At 48.6% G+C, this 21,886-nt stretch overlaps 1 protein-coding gene across 1 annotated transcript in view; it reads right to left on the reverse strand.

Moving 5' to 3' along the window:
- JAG1 (jagged canonical Notch ligand 1) overlaps nucleotides 1–14,346 on the reverse strand; it is a 36,078-nt gene extending 21,732 nt beyond the window's left edge. The window contains exons 1-5 of the mRNA XM_047069169.1: nucleotides 14,228–14,346; nucleotides 13,731–13,963; nucleotides 13,464–13,678; nucleotides 13,000–13,305; nucleotides 4,326–4,377 (exon numbers count right to left, since the gene is read on the reverse strand). Of these exons, the coding sequence (XP_046925125.1) occupies nucleotides 4,326–4,377; nucleotides 13,000–13,305; nucleotides 13,464–13,678; nucleotides 13,731–13,963; nucleotides 14,228–14,346 (925 nt within the window). The remainder of the gene's footprint in view (nucleotides 1–4,325; nucleotides 4,378–12,999; nucleotides 13,306–13,463; nucleotides 13,679–13,730; nucleotides 13,964–14,227) is intronic.
- Between the last annotated feature and the right edge of the window lie 7,540 nt (nucleotides 14,347–21,886).

The following is a 21,886-nucleotide window of genomic DNA, read 5'->3' on the forward strand; positions in this document are numbered from 1 at the left end:
TCAAGAGAAATAAGAAGTGGTCCCTGCCCTGAGGTCACCTATAATCTAGTCTCAGAAAAGAGACAGGTACGAAAATAAATCCAAACACTGGGTGCCAGGAGTCCAGGGGAGGGCTGTGAAAAGGAAGCAAGGCACTAAGCACCCCAGCCTGGTCTTGTTTGTTTTCTTAAACCTGCCAACACCAACCCTTCACCGCCTTGTCAAATTCAAGGCCACCTTGGAGAGACAGTATTAGGACCTACTAGCAATGTCTGTGATTTTTACCCACCCACACCCCTGTTTTTCTAGGCTCAGGGCCTGTGCTCATTTACAAGGTTATACAAACCCAACAGGTGACCAAGAAAGGAGGCGCTCCTGGGGTGGGGGGGGGCTTCATCCACATGACTCCCAGCTTCACCCCAGGGTCAACCCTCTGGGTTTAACTGCCATGTGGGCAGGACAAGCCTTGAACAAGCCCACACACCTGCAGACTTACACTCCAGCACACACAGAACCACTTGCAGATAACACTTTACTAACATTAAGTTTTGCAAATAAACACAGGCCAAAGAATGACAAAAATGTCCTTCCATTAACTGTATGTTTGCTCTGCTGGTTTAATTTGAAAATGTAGCAAGCTATTACCACGTGATTATGAGTTCTGCATAAAGGAATTACTTAAACACATGGCTCGAAGGCCTCCAGCATCTCTCAGGCAGGTAACGACAACAAACAACTGAGACAGGAGTCTGGGGCGATCCTAAAGGCCCAGGCGGACAGGTTGTTTCCAGTAGTTCAGTATACTTTCCTCCCATTTCTAGGAGATGGGAGAACGATCATTTCAGAATCCTCAGAATCCCCGATGTGGCTAACAGATCTGTAGAACTAACCTCACACCTGTGTGGCAGATTTTCCCTGGCAGCCCCCAGGCAGGGAGTCAGGTGCGTCTAGGGCATGCTTTCTGGCATTTGGGTTACAAGACAGCCAGTTTGCTGCCTGCTTCTTCTAAGCTGCTGTCACCTGAATCCTACTTCCTCTCAGCTTGGGGCACAGAAGTGCATCTGGGGTAGTTCACTTGGGAGTCCAGCTTCAGGACTGGAGAAGGACATTAACAGACCCTCCTGAGACCTTAGCTGTGTGAAAGTGGAGCACAAAGCCTGCCCCGCTGCCCCCCAGCCTTGCAGGCCATGGAGGTAATGAGGTGAGTCTGAGCATAACCCTGGGGCCACACTAACCCATAAACCTACTAGACAGGAGCGTAGCCAAGATGGTGAAGCTAGAAGGAAAACCTGGTCTAAGTATGCCAGTTTGTGTTCACGTATCTACGGAACAGTCCCATACACTGAAACCGTCTGTACAGGAGAAAAAGGAAAAATCTGTACCCTTATGTAGTACAGTTTTGAAACATAATGGAAATGACCTCGGAGGACTGATGCCAGGAGCGCCAGGCTCAAACAGCACTCTCTAACACACAGACAGTACCTGGGCTTTGTCTGGGCCAGGCTCTCTCTGCAGAGCTGATGGGAGAAGGAATTCTCGGTCCTAAACCTCAGGGCTCTGCCTCTAATCTGAAGACAGGATTATCTCCAACTTGTTTGGCCCTCGAAGGGTAGCCAACTCCATCTGGGTTGCTACACAACCTTAGCCTCTGCCCTCATGCAGTACAGTCCCATGGGAGGGACAGAGATTGAAGAGTAATAAGCAAAACTTTCCAGCCTACATGAGTAGCACATGCAAAGGCCCTGCGGCAGGACAGAATGTGATGGTGCATTTGAGGACAGCAAGATGACTGGTGGGATAGGACCAGAATATGGATAAGGTAGAGGACAGTGTGGCATGCAGGCTGGAGCTAGCAGGGAAACAAGATGGCTGTGCAAGGCCTTTTAGGCCACACAGAGATGTGTCCCAAGACTATCAGGAAGCCACCAAGGGGCTCTCAGTGAAGATGATAATCGAATCAAATCCAGATGTACACCAGGACCTAATAGAAGATACTATGTTGGTCATATCTCAGGTAAAAAAAACGAAACACTCTAAAAAGACCAGGATGGCAGAAGAATGGAGGAAGCATGGGAGGTGGACAGGAGTAGATATGGATGGACTAATGTGGTCACTAGTGTAGGAGTTCAGGTGTTAGCAGATGGGGACTTGGACCAGGACAGTGGCAGGGGATGTGGCGAGAGGTGGCAGGATTCCAGTGAACTGTTGGAGAGATTTTCAGAATTTGGAGGTGGATTAGATATGGATGCTATGGATGCTCCCTTAGAAAGGGAGGTACACAGGGTGTCTTCCAGATTTCTGGCTCATGGTTCTACGTGTTGAAATGCCGGTGCCAGTCATCCATGAAGGGCCCTAGGCAGAACCTCATCTGAAGAGAGAAGATGCCAAATTTGTTTCTGAACGTGAATTCAAGATCCCTTGGAAGCATCGTAAAAAAAGACGCTGAATAAACAAGTGGATAAAGCATTTCCTCCTCTCGGGTTCACAAAGGGAGTTCCAGTCACCTGCATGTACTGAGCATTCCATGACTTTGTGGCCATTCCTTTCTTCAAGGGTAGAGGTCTGAAGTTCTTTATCCCTGCCCTAAGCCCTTCTTGTGCTGTTCCATGGACTTAGTTACTCTCTTCCCAGCGAGGAGATGCCCCAGAATCCAAAACCAGGGCCACCCTGAAATGTAGACAACCATGGGCAGCTCTAGATGGGCATCCGCTTCCCAGGGCACAGCTACCTGACCTGTGGGGTGATGGAAGGCCCAGGAAGGGCCCTGTAGGTGCTAGAGGGTCAGTGTCCTGATCCAGCTCTTACCATGAGCCAGGATCTCAAGGATGTTCACTTTATCAGACTGTTCTAACATCCAAAAGGGAAGGGAAAAGAGGACCACATGTGCACCAGAGGCTCTCTGGTCTATTTCCCTCCCTCCCCAGCTCTGAGTCTTTCCCATGCTTAGTTACCATTGTGACCAGGTCACAGTGACAAAACACTCAACGTTTGTGTTGTGGGGAGGGAGGAGAGAACAAAACGGTGTCTGTGACCCTGACTGGTCATATGACCCACAACCAAGGCTGGTTACCACCCTCCCCTCCTACCACACCACAGTGGGACAGGGGTGCCCCTCGGAGAGGAAGGCCACAGATCTGGGTTTTGGATGTCAAAGCAAGAAGGGGGATCCAAATGGCCTGGAGCCTCTGGCTCACCAGGGCTCAGCAAGGGCTATGTGGCACCCAGTGGCCCAACAAGCCATATGCAGCCTGAAGCAGCCTAGCAGGTATCAAGCCTCCAATGTGCCCACTCTGGGCATGCACCATTCTCAGATTCAATTAAAAAAAAAAAAAAAACAAAAAAAAAAACCCATGATGAGAAAATGAGGGGAAATATTAGCAGCAGCAAAAACAAACAAAAAAACCCAAATAAAACAAACAAAAGAAAAAAAACCACAAAGAAAGGGTGAGTTAGAGAAGCAAAAGGGATGAGACATTCAGAGAATGGAGGGCAAAGACAAAATGTTGGATCAACCCTTCCTCCCGCGCAGACTAAGGGATTTCAACGTGAATCACATTTTCCCAGGACGATCCTCCCAGCAAAAACGGAATGCACAGTTACTGCAGGTGAGAGAAAACACTTTTAAGTTACATGTAAGGAGCAAAGACTACACTTTATAAGCCAGGCTGCTGCCAGTTCCAGACACAGCCTCAGTGACTTCCCCACCAAAAGCCACCCCTCGAAGCTCTGAAAAAGCAGCCTGCACTGAAACAGTCATCTTTCAGAAGGGGCCAGGCAGGTGTGGTACCTGTGAGGCTCTGGGATTCCACTTCAATGAAAGGTCTGTGGTGCACAGTGTGGGAAAGAAACCCTGACTGCCTAGAAGCTCACCTGCCCACCAAGTGAAATTCAAGGTCGGCCTTTAGATTTAGAGCCCAGCGCCACCTCCGCAGGCTTTATCTTTCCGATGAGAGATTAAACACTCACTTAAAGTTTAAATGGACTTTTAAAAAGTCACCACTTTGATCCTTTAGCAGTCTACAAGGTTTTAACGTTGTAAAACCATTAAGATCTCTATCCCAACGATAATCTAGGTCCCTTAGTCAGGGACTGAGTTAACAGGGAATCTGTCCTGGCCACTTAATGTTCCAAGCGAACGTTCTGGGAAGGTTATGGAAAAGACTCCATGGAGCAGTTTGCTCTGGAGTATGGGCCCTGGGGTAGGGACACAGGGGGCAGACGGCAGGGAGTGGTACAAGTCCTCTGAAGCATTCAGGAGATAGATTCAGCTCTGACACTGCTGTACTCTAAGCACTGTGCTTCCACAAAGACGCACCCAGAGAAAAGCCCCTTGCTGTGATACTTACGGAGAGTGTCATTGCTGGAATCCCACGCCTCCACGAGCAAAGTGTAGGACCTCTGCAACACAGATAAACAACAGCTTAGTATTCAGAAATAGAGGTCAGGGCCCAAATGTCTACCTTGCTTGGCCTCCCCACACACTCTGCCAAACAGAACCACAAAGCCAAAGTGACAACTCTGTTTGCTGTGGAATGGAGGTCACCCAACTCCCCTCCCTGGCACCCACCCTCAGGTTGATGCTTTCACCTGGTGGGGGCCCACAGTGGTCAGTCAGGCCCATTGTACGCAAGCAGCCCAAAGTCATCATGAGGAAATACCACCTCCCTATATGTGAATGCTATACGGTTTTCCAAAACTTTCCAGACCCTAACTCCAGTGCATGAGAAAAACACACAAAGAATTTATTCTAAGCTAACCTAACCAGGTATTTGTACCGGGGGAGGGGAGGCCCCCTCATCCAGTGAGGAGGGCTGGCTATTGCTAAGGTTACACTTTGGGCCCTGGTGGGGCAGTCCCTAGGGAGGCCCCCTTTTCCTTTTCAGAACCCCTTTGAAAGCCCTGTCTGTGTGAGACCATCTCGGCTCCCACAAGTATCAGGTGACTCTAGGAAGCAGGAGGGGGTAGGTGCAAAGAGACTAAGACAAAGGCAGTGACCTAACTTGGGGTGTTTAGGGGGCAGACTCTGGGGACCAGAGTACAAAAGGGAGAAATAATCACACACCCATGGGTTATAGCTATTGACGGACTTATCTGTCAATAAGATCTAACATTCCAGGAATAATCAGAGTCCACTAACTAAACAAATTCCCTGGACACTGGCAGGATGCCAGCTATTATACTGAAGGCACCTTTTATCTTCCAGGTTTATCTCAGAATTCTACCTCCCCCCCAAATCCAAGCCATTAGCAAATTCCCGCTTTTACTCAAATCTTCATTTGTAATTTAGAATGAGGTCAGTCTCACAAAACAGCAGGGTTTAAATAAACCTGCTATCTTGAAGCTGAAGAAATAGATGGGGGTTGGGGGGAGCACATGAGCCCTTCCTCCGTGTCCCTGAGCTGTCACTGTCAGATACCAATGCATCGGAAATAGTGTGCATTTCTCAAATAATCCCGTGCCACCAGACACACAGCCACCATGAGAAGGCACCCACAAGGTGAAGGCAAAAATGGAACACGAGAGGGAAAAAAAAAAAAAAAGAGCTTCATTCATAACTCTAGACAAGCTTACTGCTCAGAGACACAGCATGCCGTCTCTGAATATAAAAATATCTTGTGATAGACCCTGCTTTGGAATTCAGCCGAAATATGTTTCATACTCAAAGCAGAGCCGGATTCCATTTCGTTCACTGATAACTGTGGGAAAATGCTCTGAAAAGCAAGCAAAACCAGGCAAGCCGGGGCACATACCCAGCCCTCTCCTGTTTGGTGGCCACGGGTCCAAATTCATTGTTGTCATCGTTAATATTTTATTAGTCAAAGTTACATCTTATTTACAGCCTCTAAGTTTCCTGGGACTTCCTACAAATTACAGGACTCTTCCCTGAGAGCAGCAAGAAATTACATTTCTCTACTGATTGGAGGTGAGAGCCAAATCCAAATGAGGCCAGATGTGTATTCTGTATAATTAAGCCCTTCGTTTGCTGGCCATGTTGAGACCCACGTTCTACACTTCCACGTATTGTTGTAATTAATCCTGATTAAATGCATTGATATCCACATTTCTGACAGACTTGCACAAGCACTAAACACCTAACATCCACAAACCCCACAGAAAGGAGAAGGCGTGCCGGGACTGAGCTGGCATGACAGTCTTAACCCTGCTTAATGAATGCTCAAAGAAGGCAGCATCCTTCAAACTTGCACAAGAACCTGGAAGACCAAGCTGTGTACCTGGCTCATCCTCACCAGAACTGGTGAGACCTCAGGAGTTGCTGACCAACACCACGCAACCCTGAGGGTTGGGTGGCACAGAGTTCTGGACAGGGAGTGTCCTTATCTTCCGTGAACTGCCTTCTTGGTCGTAGACATGGGGTTTGGGCTGGGGGCTGCAGCACTGGCAACAAGGCCTTGCCAAAAAAGAAAGAAAAAGCCCTGGGCCATCTCTCTTTCTGGTTTCGGAGAAGGACTTATGGTTCTGGGCCTCACCTCCTGGAGCACGAGGATTCCTCCCACCCAGCCTTCAGAAGAAAGGATTCCCTCCAAGGCCCCTATTAGGAGGCCCTCTTACCTCCCACTCCATCCCCACACTATAGATCAACAATCAAGATAATTTGGTAATGATTATTACTTGCTAGGAACTTTAATTTTTCCCAGGCCCACGCTTGACCTCTGTACATCCCAGAATATACTTCCAGACTCCAAGATCCAGACCACGCACACACTTTATACCATCCTATGAAGCCAGTACCAGGCCAAAAATCAGATGCAATCTGCTATGATCTTGTCACGCCCAATTTGTCACTGCAAATCTGACCCCCTCCCCCCAACAGCGGAGGCCAACTCACTGGGCATCCCCCACCAATGGCTCGGGGAGGGGGTGCCAGGCCAGATGATGGGCAAGTGTTCCGACTCAAGCTCCTATGAAAATACCACCCACGAGAATCACAAATAGCAAATACCGGGATTTTTCTTGGTTTCAAACTACAAAAGTAAGACTAGAAGAATCCCCTTGCTTTCATCTCTTCTCTTCAATCTCCCCAGAACAACAGCCGGGGGGCAAAGCAGGAGGGATGGGCAGCTAACACAACTTCAGCCTGGGCCTGTGCCCCTTCCCACCTCCAGGCCCAGGGGATGCTGGCAACAGTGGCTGGTTCTTATTCTCTTGCAGCAGGAAAGAGGGACAGCCAGCTTTCAGAAGGACTTCCACAGCCTTTTACCTAAAGGAGGGCCCCAACTTCGAAATCCCAAGGCATCCCAGGATCCCAAGGGCCTCTTCCCGCCCCGGGCACCGTGGCTGCGGGAGGGCTGTGTTCTGCGCCCATCTGACTCCTCGGTGGTTACCTTGGCACCGGGCAGAGTGGTAAGCACTTAATTGCCACATTAAGAAGGGGGATGTAAGAAACAAAGGTAATTGTGTTGGCAGCTGGGAGCTTCCTTTTCCTGGCAACAGCGGCAGCCAAACCAAGCCCTGAGAAGAGGCTGCTTCCATTCCTGCCAAGCTGACGGACACAAACAAACCGCCATCCAAACGGCACGCGTGCGGCGTCCAAAACCCCAGGCCACCGCGACAGGCGGCCGAGGAGCGCACACCCTGGGAATGCCCGATGTGCCCAGGGGGCCATTGTGCGAGTCAGTCGGCCCCCGGGTTTGTCTGGGGCCCTGTACTCTGCTGACTCAACTGTCGCTTCCTGTCGCAGGCCCTGTATTAGCAGTATTTTTGGAGAGGCCGCATTATTCTCTGTAATCCTCATTTCAGTCAATTCGGCCACACTATTGTCCTGCCTGCGTCTGGGTGGCCACAGTATAAAATATTCCAGTCACAAACATACCAAATAAAGGCTTCAGAGATCGCATGTGTGGGCACACGCACGCTCGCACGAAAAATTCACGTGTCACAGGGCGGTGGTGAGGGGAGGGCCTGAAGAAAGGACAACTTCCCCACAGCATCCAAGCCAAGACAACTTCAGCCATAGACAGCAATTCAGTGTGCAGCGCTTGACATTTCAATAGAGTCCGATCTGGTTACAAAGGGCGATTTTCTCATGAAAGCCCACCTCAAAGACTCACCGAGTGGGCCCCAAAGCTCATATCCAGATTGGAGAGGCTCAATGAGATGCCCCCACCCCCTTTCCCATCATTACCCTTACCTGTTTGAAAAGCATCCCACTGATAATTAAATGCACCAGTTACAAAAGGGTGGCGAGGTTAATAGATAGAATACCGAGAAACCAGCCAAGCACAACCGTCCGGTTCACACAGAGCAAGCCTGAACAAGAAGCCTTTCTACTTATTTACCAAAAGTGCACAAAAACTGGGCTGAGCTGGTAGAGGACTCTGAATGTTGGACTATTTACTGTACCACTTTTAACCACTGGGAGCCATGCTGCACAATTTCTTCCCTGCACATGCACCACACCAGTGACAAATGTCGCCGGCCCCGTAAAAACAAGGGCCACAGGGGCAGGGCAGTCCATGCAATGATCAGAAACCAGCAAGGAAATCACAACACAGCCACTCAGCATCACGAGCCAAGAGAAAGGTGGAACATTTCTGAATGCAAAACCCTATCCCCGCCTCTGCTACCATTCTAGAAAACATGAGAATCATCACATCCTAACACATCTTCCTCAAGTTGAAAAATTGGTTCAACTTATTCTGTTCTGTTTTTTGTTTTTTGTTTTTTTTTTTAAGTATATTTAAAAGCTGGAACCAAGTGTCACTTCTCTCAGCTCAGAACCTAACCTAGGGAGTTAATATGTAGGGGAAGGAACATGCTTATAGAAGTTTACCAAGGTGGGGGGAATGCTCAGGAACATTTGCTTTTATGGATTATCATGCTCATTGTATGCACATCCAGATATTATGCATTCTTACATTGTAACTAATCTTGAAAAGCCTGACATTGGAACCAAGTTCTGGCCTTTACAATGGGCTGGTGGCTGCTATGAACCCAGTCAAGGCCTCTGTTTACATTCTTGTTTTCAGATCAGGAACATGATCTTTGTTGCCTTGGCTTCATTTTTTCATGAACAACATTTTGTCCACCAAGCTAAACCTTCCACATGCCTTCTATCCAAAGGGTCCCTTACCACTCTTCGCTATAAAGATTTTACGCAGTATTCAGAGCACTGATTCCAGGGAGAGGACATGCCTGAAAGTGGCTGCTGCCACTCCTCCTTATCCATCCAGCTCCCCAACAGCCTTGGTCCCAAAAGCTTCACTGTTCTCTACAAATGTTTGGAGTCCCTGTAGAATTATGGGTGTGGAGTTGGTGGGCTGCAAACTCCTATAAGTATTGGAGGTTTGAATAAGTTGCTAAGAAACAACACAACAAGGAGGAAGAAAACACAGAGAAGTTTACACCTAGAAAAGAAAAAAAAATTAAAAACCAAGTACCTTGCAGAAGGATTTCATGTGGGGAGCAGCCACTCTGAAGACACTTAGCACAAAGTGAGTGCAGCTCTTTCCCCCAAGCCTGGTTTTGCAATACAGACCTGTCATTTCATCACTTTGACATAGGTGTCTGGGAGCAGAAGAGGTTTTCTCCACATAAGGAAATCCCTTGCTCCAAGCCCTTATACTCACATGTGTCGTTTGCATGCATGCATGCATGCATGATATGGCCACATGGGTTGCACACACTGGCTGTAGAAAGGAGCCAGTTCAAATGAGAACCCCATCCCTCCACCTTCTGCGTGTCCACACCACACTTACAGAGGCTCAGGGTCCAGGAAACACAACAGAGGGCATAAAGGCAAGGACACTGTCAATTACATTCTGTGATTAACCTTGTGACATCTGATTTACCCAAACCCCTGGCAGTTACTCAATCAGGCCTTAAGTATAAAGGAGACCAAAGTTGGCATCACTCTGGTATGCAAGAAACACACTTCATTGGATTTTCCTGAAAAATTCAGCTGCTCCCAGCAAGGCTTTTATCACTGTCAATGGCATTTAAATAGGACGCCAAAGGAACAGACATCTCAACCACTTCCCCCAAAGTTTCTCTAGATTCAGTTCACTGCAGGGTCTGCAATGGATCAATACAGCGAACTGGGGTTCTGGAGTTCCTAAAAACCTTTTGGGGCTGGTTAGTAGTAACTTCATTAATGTATTCTTATTAAGCAGGTACCACTGGGATTCAGCACTAATTTGGGGGAGGCACGACCTAACCATTTCATTGATTTATAAATGGTTATTCCCAAATCACTTCCCGTTGAGCCCAACTACCTTCCATAATGTATGTTCTTATCACTAGGTCCCCCTGATTGGAGGGTCATAAATCAGGCCAGTTGCTTCAAGTCAAGACCCTGTGAGCAGCACTGGAACGGGGATTAGAAGCCACAGATGAGAACCACAGGCCTGGAGCTGGGGCAGCAGACATCAAATGGAACATAATCAGATACTATCCGATGGGCAGGCCCACCTCTACAGAGCCTCCCACATGGACACTGGAATGTGGACTAGATTTCAAATGTGGCCAAATTATTTCCTCTTCTTCCTCTCTAGAGCACGAACAGTTATTTGATTGGGGTCATAATCCCAAACAAAAGATATGAATTACACCACCTTCCAAACTGACCTACTGTGCACCACGAACCAGGATTCTCCCACTGTCCACACATTTGGGAGGACCCATGTGGACAGTAACTAATTGTAGGGTCAGGGGCTCAAGTGGCTGGAAGTCCAAGGCGGGTTTTTTTTTTTTTTTTTTTAAAGACCATATTGTCTTTCCATATTGAATTTTGTACCAAGTTCAGTTTTTACCTATTCAAGAAAGTCAGTTCTAGATAGACATGCTTATTAATATTTAATTGCCAAACTGAACGAAGCTGCACTAACTACGTCAATACCTAAGTGCTTTCACTTCACTTAACACTCACCCTGGAATCATTCTTGAAAGTTACAGACTGTGGTGTTTCTCCAACCACACTCAGGAAAATAAACTAAAACAATACACCTAAACTCCACTTTCTCTTGGGAAGTAAAGCTTATGTTTCACAGCAGGCCTTTTAGGGGGGCAGGGTGGAGACTCATTTATGAGTGATACATGCACTTGGCCCAACTTCAAAAGAACCACACTCAGTGTAGCCCCAGCGTTCTCCCCATTCTAGAAAAGCCGAGAGTCTATTTCATGGTTGGTGACCCGTGGGCCCTGAAACCACAGAAGAGCACCAGCAAATCAATCGTCTCCCTGCCCCACACACGGCTTCCTGCTCATTCCCCATCTAGGGCTCTGCCAAGTGTCAAATGGGGACAGACACACACCTAGGTCACTTTCCAAAGCTAGGCGTGGGGGAGCAAGGCTCCTTGTTCTCATCCAAGCGGTCCTCTGACCCTACTCTCCAAAGTGAGCCTCAGCCAGGCCTGCAGCTTTTCCACATCACTAATAAGATTCCTTTTATGGTCTTGTGAAACGCAAGGGGCTCCGGACTGATCCTCAGGAGGGTGGAACCACCTGCAGGCCCCTTCCCCCTAAACTCCAAACACAAGTTCAAGGGCGGTCGGTATTCACAGTTAACTTGGACCCAGTCAGATTAGAAAATGGCCAGCCTCTTTAAAGTTCTCCCTAGTAGGGGATTAACAAACAAGATAAACACTCTTTGTAAAATTGAAATCCGGCAACAGACGAGGCGGCCCTCGGTTCTCAGAGAACTCCACATACCACAGGTTTTTATAAGCCCCTTTTAATGGCATGTTTCTGATAACTGTCTTATCTCACCCATGGCAGAGGGCACTTTATAACGCCAGCTCCAGGAAATGTGGGCCTTGAGAGCCACCCCAAGATACACCCACACACCGGCACGCATTCACCAAAGTACCCTCCCTTTCCATCCCCTCCCAGGGATGCGAATCACAGCCCCAGCCTGCGGGTAGGAGGCAGCAGAGTGCACCCCAAGACAGCACGTGGTGGAGAGTATTCCCCTGGGCATTGAGCACCGCTCCCCTCCCCTCCCCCACTCCACCTCGCCACCCACCCTCACAGACTAGGCCAAGCCCCAGTCCTGGCGATGAGCCACACCTCCCGGACAGCAGGAGCTGAGCAGAGAGCACGAGCATTTTCCCCTTTCCTCCCCTTCTGCAATCACACTCATCTTCCTTCTACCCAATTTGGGATGTTGCAAGGGCCTCGTTGCAGAGACGGCTGGCTGGCCTAGCTGCACCGGGGCGGGGGTCCACGCACTCGCGCACTCAGCGGCCGCCTCTAACAGGCCCCCCCACTTCCAGGCCTTGACACGCCCCCAGAGGCTAGCGGGGGCCGGGCGCCCGCCGGACGAGGGCGTACCCCCGCCCTTCCCCGGGAAGTTTGCAAACACAGCTGGTTCCAGAGCCCGGGAACCGCTGGAAGTGAGGCCACAACGGCTACACCGCGCGGGGGCGAGGGCAGGAAGGGGCCGGCAGGGGGCGGAGGCTCTCGGGTTCACAGCCCGCGGCTTGGAGACACCCCCCAACCCCCCACCCGTCTCTGCGGCAGCCGCCCCCGACCCCTTACATTCAGCCCAGAGCGCGTCCCCGCACGCCCCAAATCTCCCGGGGAGCAGCGGGAAACGGGCTCCCCCACACCCTCCAGGAAGGACACGCCCGCCCTCCCAGCCGCTCACGAGAAAGGGGAGGGTGCCGATTTGGACGGCGTTCGAAGGCCAGAACTGCGCCGCGTCGCCTTCCATGGCGCATCAGGTTTAATTGGTTAAGCAAAGATCATCTATAATGAACTCCTAGCTCGGGGCGGGGTCACTCTAGGGCCTTCGCGTTAGTTGCAAGTTTAAACCAGACTTCCTGGGAGCTTTGCCCCACAAACCTCTGTGGGCTCCCCACTTTTGGGCGCTTAGCAAAAAAGCCACGAAGATAGGGCCTGCTGATAAGTAACTATATAGTCTCGGCTGCCCAACACCCCACCCCACCAGACTTTTCCAGTTAGCTCGGAGTTTCAAGCCAAGGTCCTTTAAATTCCTCTCGCAAGAGAGAGGCGCGTGGGTACGGACCTCGGCGGGCCTCCCTCACCGCGTAGCCCACTCACCGGCCACGCGAAACTGAAAGGCAGCACGATGCGGTTGCGTTCGTTGCCACGACTGGCCTTGAGATTGAAGGTGTTGCCCCCGATGACAGGAGTGGAGCCCGAGCCGAAGCTGCAGGGCCCCCCGGCCGTGACGCGGGACTGGTACTCCTTGAGGCACACTTTGAAATACGTGTCACACTCGTCGTGGGAGCACTTGCGGTCCCCCGGGTTCCGGACGCCGCCGCAGCAGTTCCCGTTCTGCAGCTCCCCGTTCACGTTCTGCATGGACAGGATCTCCAATTCGAACTGGCCGGAGGCCCCGCACACCTGCCGGCGAGGGAGGGAGGGAGGTCAGCGCAGGGGAAAGTTGTTTTCTTCGAGGGTGGAAGTAGCGACTCCCTCCCCGCCCGCCCCGACGAGCCCTCAGCGCCAAGTGAAAATAATTTTGCAAAACTGAGCGCAAGGACTAGACGTGATTCCCGTACAAAAAATGCACGAGTGCAGGAGAAATCCGACGACTGCCCCCGGGGAGAAGAGCGGTGAGAACGCAGCCCCCTGCCCCGCCGCAGGATACATTTAGGAGGCCGGAGGCTCCCCCAGCCCTGGTGCAGCCTTTCAGGCGCAGGGACCCGGCGGGGAAGCCGAACGCCCGAGGGCTCCCGAGCCCGTTCCAGGCGCCCAACCGCAGGCGTCCAGGGCGCTGCGAGGAAAAGGAGAGGGCGGGCCGGGAGGGAGGCCCGGCGGGCTCCTACCTTGGCTCGCAGGGCGCAGAGCAGGGCGAGCAGGAGGCTCAGGGGGCGCCCGGGCCGGCCGCGCGTCCGTGGGGACCGCATCGCTGCGCCGCGCGCCGCGGGCACTCGGGACGCCGCCGCTGCTGCTCGCGCTGGTGCTCCGACCGGTGCTGCCGCCGGTGCTGCCGTCGCCGCTGCCCCTGCGGCCGCCGCGTCCCGGCTCTAATATACTCCGCCGATTGGAGCATGCACGACTGGAAAACAACACCACTTTTCAAAAGCTCTTTCAAGAGCGGCGCGTTCCAGAAGGCAAAGGGCCCGGCCTCCTTTTATTATTCTGATCGCTTCTTTGAGGCGCTCCCCCTCCTCTTCCACCTCCCGGCTTTCTTTCCTTCTCTCGCGCTCCCCTTCTTTTATTATTATGATTATGCGCAGCCTTTTATTCCCTTTCAGATCAGCTGCTTAGAAAGGAGAGAGGGAGGGGAGAAAAAAAAAAAAAACGAGCCCAGCTCGCGGGCCGGCCGCAGGTAACACAATGACGCGTGCCCGCCCGACTCTCGGAGAGGGACTCGGAGAGCCCGTCTGAGAGCAGCGGCCCGGGCTGGCCACCTCTACCCAGCGCGCGGGGCTGGCGCATGCGCGCTTATTAATATTCATGAGGGGGTGTGTCGTGCGAAAGACACGCCCCTTCCCTCCGGTTGATGGGGAGGGGGAGTACTGGGAGGAACTTGGAAGGGGCTGGGGGGCTTAGCGACGCGTGATAAGACCTAGACGTCGCAGGGCCCAGCGCACACCCTCATCCTCAGGATCTTTGGACCAGGCGGGAAGGGGGGCAGGGTGCGGCGAGGAACTTGGTAGGGCCCGCTGCTCAGGGACGCGCAGGGCCATGTAGATGGCCACGAGCCCCCTCGGACTCCTCGGGTCGGGCGCCTGTGCCCGCCGGTGGAGGCCCCAGGTGTAGGCGCCGCGGCGCTGCCTGAGCGGTCGGAGCGGGACAGCTTCCGCCTTCCAAGCCGCCTGCGTCAGCTGCGGCTTTTGCCCCAGGAGGAGGGCCTGCCCGCCGGGAGCCCGGCCCGCTTCCCGCGAGCAAGCGAGCCGCCCAGAGCGCGTTGCTGGCAGCAGTAGTGGCAGAGGCGGCGGCGGCGGCGGCGAGGCTGGCGTGCTTGCCGCCGTCTGCTCGCCCGGCGGAGGCGACCTGGGCAGGCGCTGCTGGGAACTTTGAAAAACTTTCCCGGAGCCAGGCTTGCCGCAGATTCGAGGGGAAGCCTCGGTCGCGCCCCACCCCCTCCCCGATCCAAGTCTGCGAAGTCCCGGAGGGCTGGCAGCTTCCCTTACAAACCGTGCCAGGGCGGAGGCTAGGGGAAACCGAGTGGGGGAGGGCGACGGACACACTGGGGTCTGCTCAGGTTTGGGGAGGGGCTGAGGGAGATGCTGATGGGCTTGGGCTCACACCCGGCTGGTCCCGCTGCCCAGGCCGCAGTGCTGGGATTGCACCTGTAGGCGGCCTCCGAGCAGCTCTCTGGGTGGCGAGAGAAGAGCCTGGAAGGGTCCGTCTCACCGCCATCGCCCAGCAGCAGAACTTGGCTTCTTTGGGGATGGCAGTGGAAAGGGATGCTATTTTCCACCTTGAGGCGAGCCTCGCAATTAACAGCGATACTCCTGGTCATAACCAAGGTCAAAGGAAACCTGCGGGTTGGACAAAGCCTCTGCCAACCCGTCTCACAGTGGACCTGCTGCTACGTTTGACGGGACCTCTTTAGGGAACAACTTGATTCCTACTGAAAGGTAGACAAGGTTTTGGCTCTTACATGTTCTGCGGAAAAGCGTGACTATTAAGGAGTAGGATCGTGGTTTGAGCCCTCTGGAGCTGTGGGGTATGAAGGCTTGTAATGGGTCAAGAGAAAATAGTTTCCAATATACTGAGTTATGAGAGCATAAAAGGTTGGGTAAAGTGTGGTTATTTACTGCTTTTAATGGGTGGCTCAAATGGACAATAATTTTGGTGCCAGATCTCATCACGCTGGGGAATAAAGCAGCCAGCTGACCTCTTTACATTGGTTGAAAGCTACCAAGGGTGGTTTAGCAATCTTGGCATTTTAGCCACCCAGGAAATACTCCTAAGAAAGGTACCTTCCTAATGGTAGTATGTCCCATCTTGATGATCATTGGTGAGATAATCCATATTTTGGAAGGGACATATCCAAGAGCAGAACAAATTTGCAGCTGGCATAGGCAGTAGTAACTTGGGCATTTTGTCTTCATGTGCACCAGTCCCTGCAATCATCCTAAATACAAGGCATTCAGTTGTCCAGTATAATTGCATCTAGACTTTTCTCACCAAAGTTTGCAAACAAACCAGTCTCCTCTACCCCCTATCTTCGTCCTCCCCTCTACTCCCCAATGTCCTGTTGGGGTGCTAAGTAATGGTTTAAAAGCAAAATGCTTGTGTTGGGAAGAACAATTCATGAAGGCTGATGAGGTCTTAAATTGCACACTCCTTGGAGTTCTCCATGTCTGAACCTGTTTTAATCCTGTGCCCCATGGCTTGTCCCTCACACAGGCCTTGGGAAGGAGGCTGAGGCCTTCAGTTGAAGAGTTTAGATCCAGCACCTGGGTTAACCTGAAAGAGCTACCTCAGATTTCAGGTGCCTCCAGGTAGTAATCCGGACTGCACGTAAGCCGGGATCAACGTCAGGCCACAGCTGAGTTTAGCCCCCTTGTCTACTGAGAAAGAGCACATAGATTTCTGAAGGGCTGAAACTCTCTGATTAACCCTAACATAAATGTGAAATCACTAATAAACACAAAATTCTCATGCCAAAGAGCACAGTGTCCCCCACCCTTCTTGATCTTGGGAACCTACGTTTAGAGAAGACAGTTGTGGGCTAGCGGGGATTCTTTTGAAAATTTTCTGTTGGGACTCTTCCAACTAATTGGTACTCCCCCAAAAAGCCAGTCACGTTTGCAGCAGCAGACATCGAGTGGAAGTTCTGCCCTCCACTTCCTTGCAGCCAGCTCTCAGCCTCCCTTTCTGAAGAACGGGGAACTACTGTGGAAAGAACGCAAGCACACAGATTCCCCCTTGGCCAAGTCACATCCTGCCTTTGGGTATAGCAAGTGAACATTCCAGAAAAATGTTCCTGTGGAAAGTGCCATGGTTAGCCTGGTTTACACCTACACCTGTAAAAAGGGGAGAGGTTTGTGGTCAGTGGCTGTCTGGCCTGGGTGCTCTCATGGGCTCAAATCATAACCATCCTTAGGTATCTTTAATTTTAAAAAGGTGCCTCATTTTACTTTTTTCCACAAAACTTGCCCTATTTTACCAAGCCATTAACAAACAGCAGTCCTGAACAACTACCCCCCACTAAGGCTTAATAAAAGACATTCAAGGGGTGCCTGGGAGGCTCAGTTGCTTAAGCATCCGACTCTTGATTTCAACTCAGGTCATGATCTCATGGTTCATGGGTTTGAGCCCCACGCCGTGCTCTGTGCTGAAGGTGTGAGCCTGTTTAGGATTCTCTCTGTCCCTCCCTCTACCCCACACACACGCTCTTTCTCTTTCTTAAATAAACTTTAAAAAACCCATCTTTAAAAAAAGATACTCAAGCTATAATTGTATGTAAATACATTTGATCAACTTAAGTCCCTCATCACGGTGATAAAAATCAGCAAATCAATATTACTTGAGAACTACGTTACATGAAGCAACATGGATGATCTCAAAAATATCATTTTGACAGAAGACGGACACAGAAGACTACAAACTGTATGAAGCTGTTTATATGAAGTTCTAGGACAGGCAAAACTAATTTCTGGTAAAAGAAAATGTCAATGGAAAGATAGAGATTAACTGGGATGGGCTGAGGCTTTTTCCAAGGGAGGGATAATGTTCTGTATCATGAAAAGGGTTTGGGTTACACAGGTGTATGCATTTGTCAAAATTCATTACTGCATTTAAGATTGGTGCATCTCAGTATATGTTCAAAAGAGACAAAATTGTAATATTCGACTTGAGTTAATTATATGAGTGCTGAAGTATATAGAGAAAAGTAAAATGATATTTGCAGCTTGGAAATGCATTTATTTTTTTTTTAACTTTATTTTTTTAGAAAGAGCAAGCAGGGGAGGGTCAAAGAGAGAGGGAGACCGAGGATCTGAAGCAGGCTCCACACTGACAGCAGAGAGCCTGTTGCAGGACTCGAACTCATGAACGGTGAGATCATGACCTGAGCCGAGGTTGGGACACTTAACCACCTGAGCCACTCAGGCACCCCCAACTTGGAAATGCATTTTAAAAATGAGATTGGTGTGCCTGGGTGGCTCAGTTGGTCAAGCATCTGACTCTTTTTTTTCTTTAATGTTTTTTTAATCTTAAGAGGGAAACAGTGACAGAGCATGAGTGGGGGAGGGGCAGAGACAGAGGGAAACAGAATTTGAAGCAGGTTCCAGGCTCTGAGCTGTCAGCCCAGAGCCCGATGCAGGGCTCCAACACACAAACCACGAGATCATGACCTGAGCCAAAGTCAGACACTTAATCAATTGAGCCACCCAGGAGCCCCAAAGCCTCCTCCAACTCTTGATTTCAGCTCAGGTCATGATATCACGGTTCATGAGATCCAGCCCCGTGTTGGGCTCTGTGCTAACAGCATGGAGCCTGCATAGTATTCTCTCTCTCCCCCTCTCTGCCCTTCCCGACTTGCATGCACACACTCTGTCTCTGTCTCTCTCAAATAAATAAACTTTAAACAAAAATTTTTAAATGAGATTAACGGATGGATAGAGGGTGGCTGGCTGGCTGGATATATGCTAAAGCAAAATAGTGAAGAGTTAACGATAGGATCTAGATGGGGACATTCTGGTGTTCGTTCACATAAAATTCTTTCAAATTTCCCTGCTTGAAAATTTTCATATAAAATGTTGAGTAAAATAGTTATAGATATGCCAAGTATTGTGGAGGATGCCATGAGTATAACAGGCAACACCAAAACATTGGACTTAAGCATTACAGAGTAGAGGGCATTCCTGTAAGGGATGATGATAGTGTAGATTGTAGTAGTGAACAAAAGGAAGGTACTTCTTTTCCTTCATTCCTTGTCTCCCTAATACCTTTTCTCTTTCCACTAAATAAGAGAGGAAGATGCAAATATAAAGGGACATGTAAAAAAAAAAACTAATATCTTCCTTTTTCTTGTTCAAAACTTGCAGAGAAGTTAAGGCAAGTTCATGAGCCCTCTTCCATAGAAAAGCAGAAGGTGATAGCTTTCTGTTCCTTTCCAGCAGAACCAAAGGATGCTTATGTGTCCTACAAGCTCTTCTTTCCTTCTCCCACATTACCACCTGTCAACTCTGCCCTGCTAGCTCCCCAAGGAAGCACAGCATCTGAACATACAACCAGCCTCATGGATTATTCTCATTCTTCCACATCACAAGAAGTTCTGAGAAAAACAAACCTATGGGCAACAAATTAGACATTAAAAATTTCAGGATAAAGTTATAACTCCCATAGCAACCATAACCAGGCCACAAGTTTGTACATTTAAGCTTAAATTGAGTAGATCCAGCCTTTTTTTTTTTTTTTTACACAAAGCTTCATTTTACATACACAAGAGATCTGAATTAATTTTCTTTGGAAACCAGAACTATGAAGTTTTTGCATTATCAACAGAAATGTTGTATGAGCTTTCATTGAAAACATTGTTTTGGTTTGGCCTTGAGCTCAGGTATTTATAATTTTGCCTGTCCTGCCCCAATGCTGCCTCACAGGCATTATGTGGAAATCTATCAGGGCAAAGAGAGTTACATGTCCATGGCCCCTTTGACAAACCAATCATTGAAAGTCACAAAAAACCCAAGATGCAAAATCCAGGAACTATGGGACTAATTTCCTCATTTTACTCCTTGAATTAAAACCGAAGATTCTGTATGACCTTTCATTATTTTATATAGTTTTATCATTTCATAGTTTACAGTTGAGAATCTTTTTGAAAATCAAAAATCATGGGTGTAAGTTGCTGTTAAATTGGCATTCTCAAGCACTTATAAATGATTCATTCACCCTCCTTTTTTGTGGTGATGACGTAGTGAGTTTTCTGTTCTGTGAATGACACCTGAACAACTTGACCTATAGAGATTCTGGGATAGCATTTTTTTAAAACCCAAATTGGTCCATTTGTACAGCTGACTGATCTAAATGCAACTAACAATTTTCTATAATTGCAAAGTATGACTGAGCTCTTACATACCTTTTCATCTCCTAAGCGGCTCTGGAAATTACACTCTCAGAAGCAGGTAGCACGTGGAAACTACCACAATACAAGTCATTCTGTGAGCACCTTTTCATCTTGTTTGCATTCACCTTTTGCAAATGTGTGCAAACCCAAACCTGCCTCCAGATCTAAAAAAAAAAAAAGTTTTTTTTAAAGAATCAAAGTAGTAAAAAAGAAAGAATCAAAGTAGTTATTGAAACTTGGGAAAAGGAGAGCTAAATATATTCAGTTGTCTGAGAAAATGTCAAAACCTAAGTAAATGTGAGAGTCAAAGAAAGGTGATTACACCTGCCAATGGCACGAAAGCCACAGGGTTTCCAATCACAGTATTTCATGTTTGGGTTAATGGTTCTCAATAAATTACAAGACTGGGTCTGTGTTTGACACTTCTGTTCTCAAGCCAATGGTTCCTTTACTGATGCCTTCCTCTAAATTAGGAGTTACGGAGAACATGAAAAGTGGATGTTTTCAATGCTTCATTTTAGTTATTTGGAATGTAAATAGTTGTTTTTATTATTGTTTTTATGCCAAGAGTGCCCAAGGATGGCTCAAGAATAACATTCACTCGAGCACAGAAATATTGGCAAAAGTACTATCCATAAACTTCTAGATCCTTAGATATTAGTCATAACATACACAGATTTTCATAAGCATCATTTAAAATGATTTCAGAACATATCAAAGATTCTTTTCTCTTTTGGAAATAAATTTAAGGCATAGAAAACTTAAAATAACTCTAAAGGGCAAAATTTAGTTTCCGGAAGATGGCTATTGCATCCACAGCAGTGGTAATGTTTTTTTCAAAGGCAAGTAACAACTAGAGAAGTCAATTACATTATCTTAGGATGGTTTGACAGTAATTCATGTAAAAAAGAGCTAGGAGTTTTAAGAGACCACACATGTAATATGCCTTAATGGCACAGTGTGGCTACTAAAAATATTAGGGCCACATTCTGAGGCTGCAATACTAGAAATGAAGATTAGCAATCAAGGAAAAAATCATAGCCCTTAACACTAGCCTTAACACAATTGACATGTTCTGACCAGGTCTGGGCATCATTGTTTTTTAACTGGGGTAAATAGACACAACATAAAAATTGCCGTCTTAACCATTTTTAAGTGTACAGTTCAATATTAAGTACATTCATGTTGTTGTGAAACCAATCTCCAGAACTTTTTCATCTTCCGAAACTGAAGCTCTGTACCTTTTAAACAATTCCCCATCCCTCCCTTCTCCCAACCCCTGGCATCCACCATTCTACTTTCTATGAATTTGGTACTCTAGCAACCTCATATAAGTGGAATCATACAGTATTTGTCTTTCTGGGGCTGTCATTCCATTTAGCATAGCGTCCTAAACTTTGATCCATGTCATGGCATGTGTCAGAATCTCCTTCCCTTGTAAGACTAAATAATATTTCATTGTATGTATATACTACATTTTGCTTATCCATTCATTCACTGGTGGACGCTTGGGTTGTTTCCATATTTTTACTATTGTGAATAATGCTCCTATCAACATGGGTCTACAAATATCTCTTCAAGATCCTACTTTCAATTATTTTGGGTATCTATTGAGCACCATTTTTAAGAGTCATGTTGACAACTGGGTCATGCTCAGAAGAAAGTGGGGAAAGGTCTAAAAATACAGACCTTTCAGCCTCGCAGTTGAAGGACTTGGGAGGGTCTAATTGGAGGAAAGGAGAAAGGAGCCATAGCGGCTGTCTGCAATACTGGCAAGGCTGACTTGAGTAAGAGCAGACTTGAAATGCTGCAAGGGGCAGACGAGGCTCAGTGGGTGGAGGTCACAAGAAAGTTGACTTTGACTCAGCAGAAAGACAAGCTTTGTTTTTATAAGAGTGCTTTCTTGATGCAACAGGCTGCCTTAGAGATAGTGAGTCCCTGCCATTG

The sequence above is a fragment of the Lynx rufus genome, unplaced genomic scaffold (assembly GCF_022079265.1).
Source record: "Lynx rufus isolate CCGP_SWC_20201006 ecotype Redwood Valley unplaced genomic scaffold, mLynRuf1.p SCAF_8, whole genome shotgun sequence".
NCBI lineage: Eukaryota > Metazoa > Chordata > Mammalia > Carnivora > Felidae > Lynx > Lynx rufus.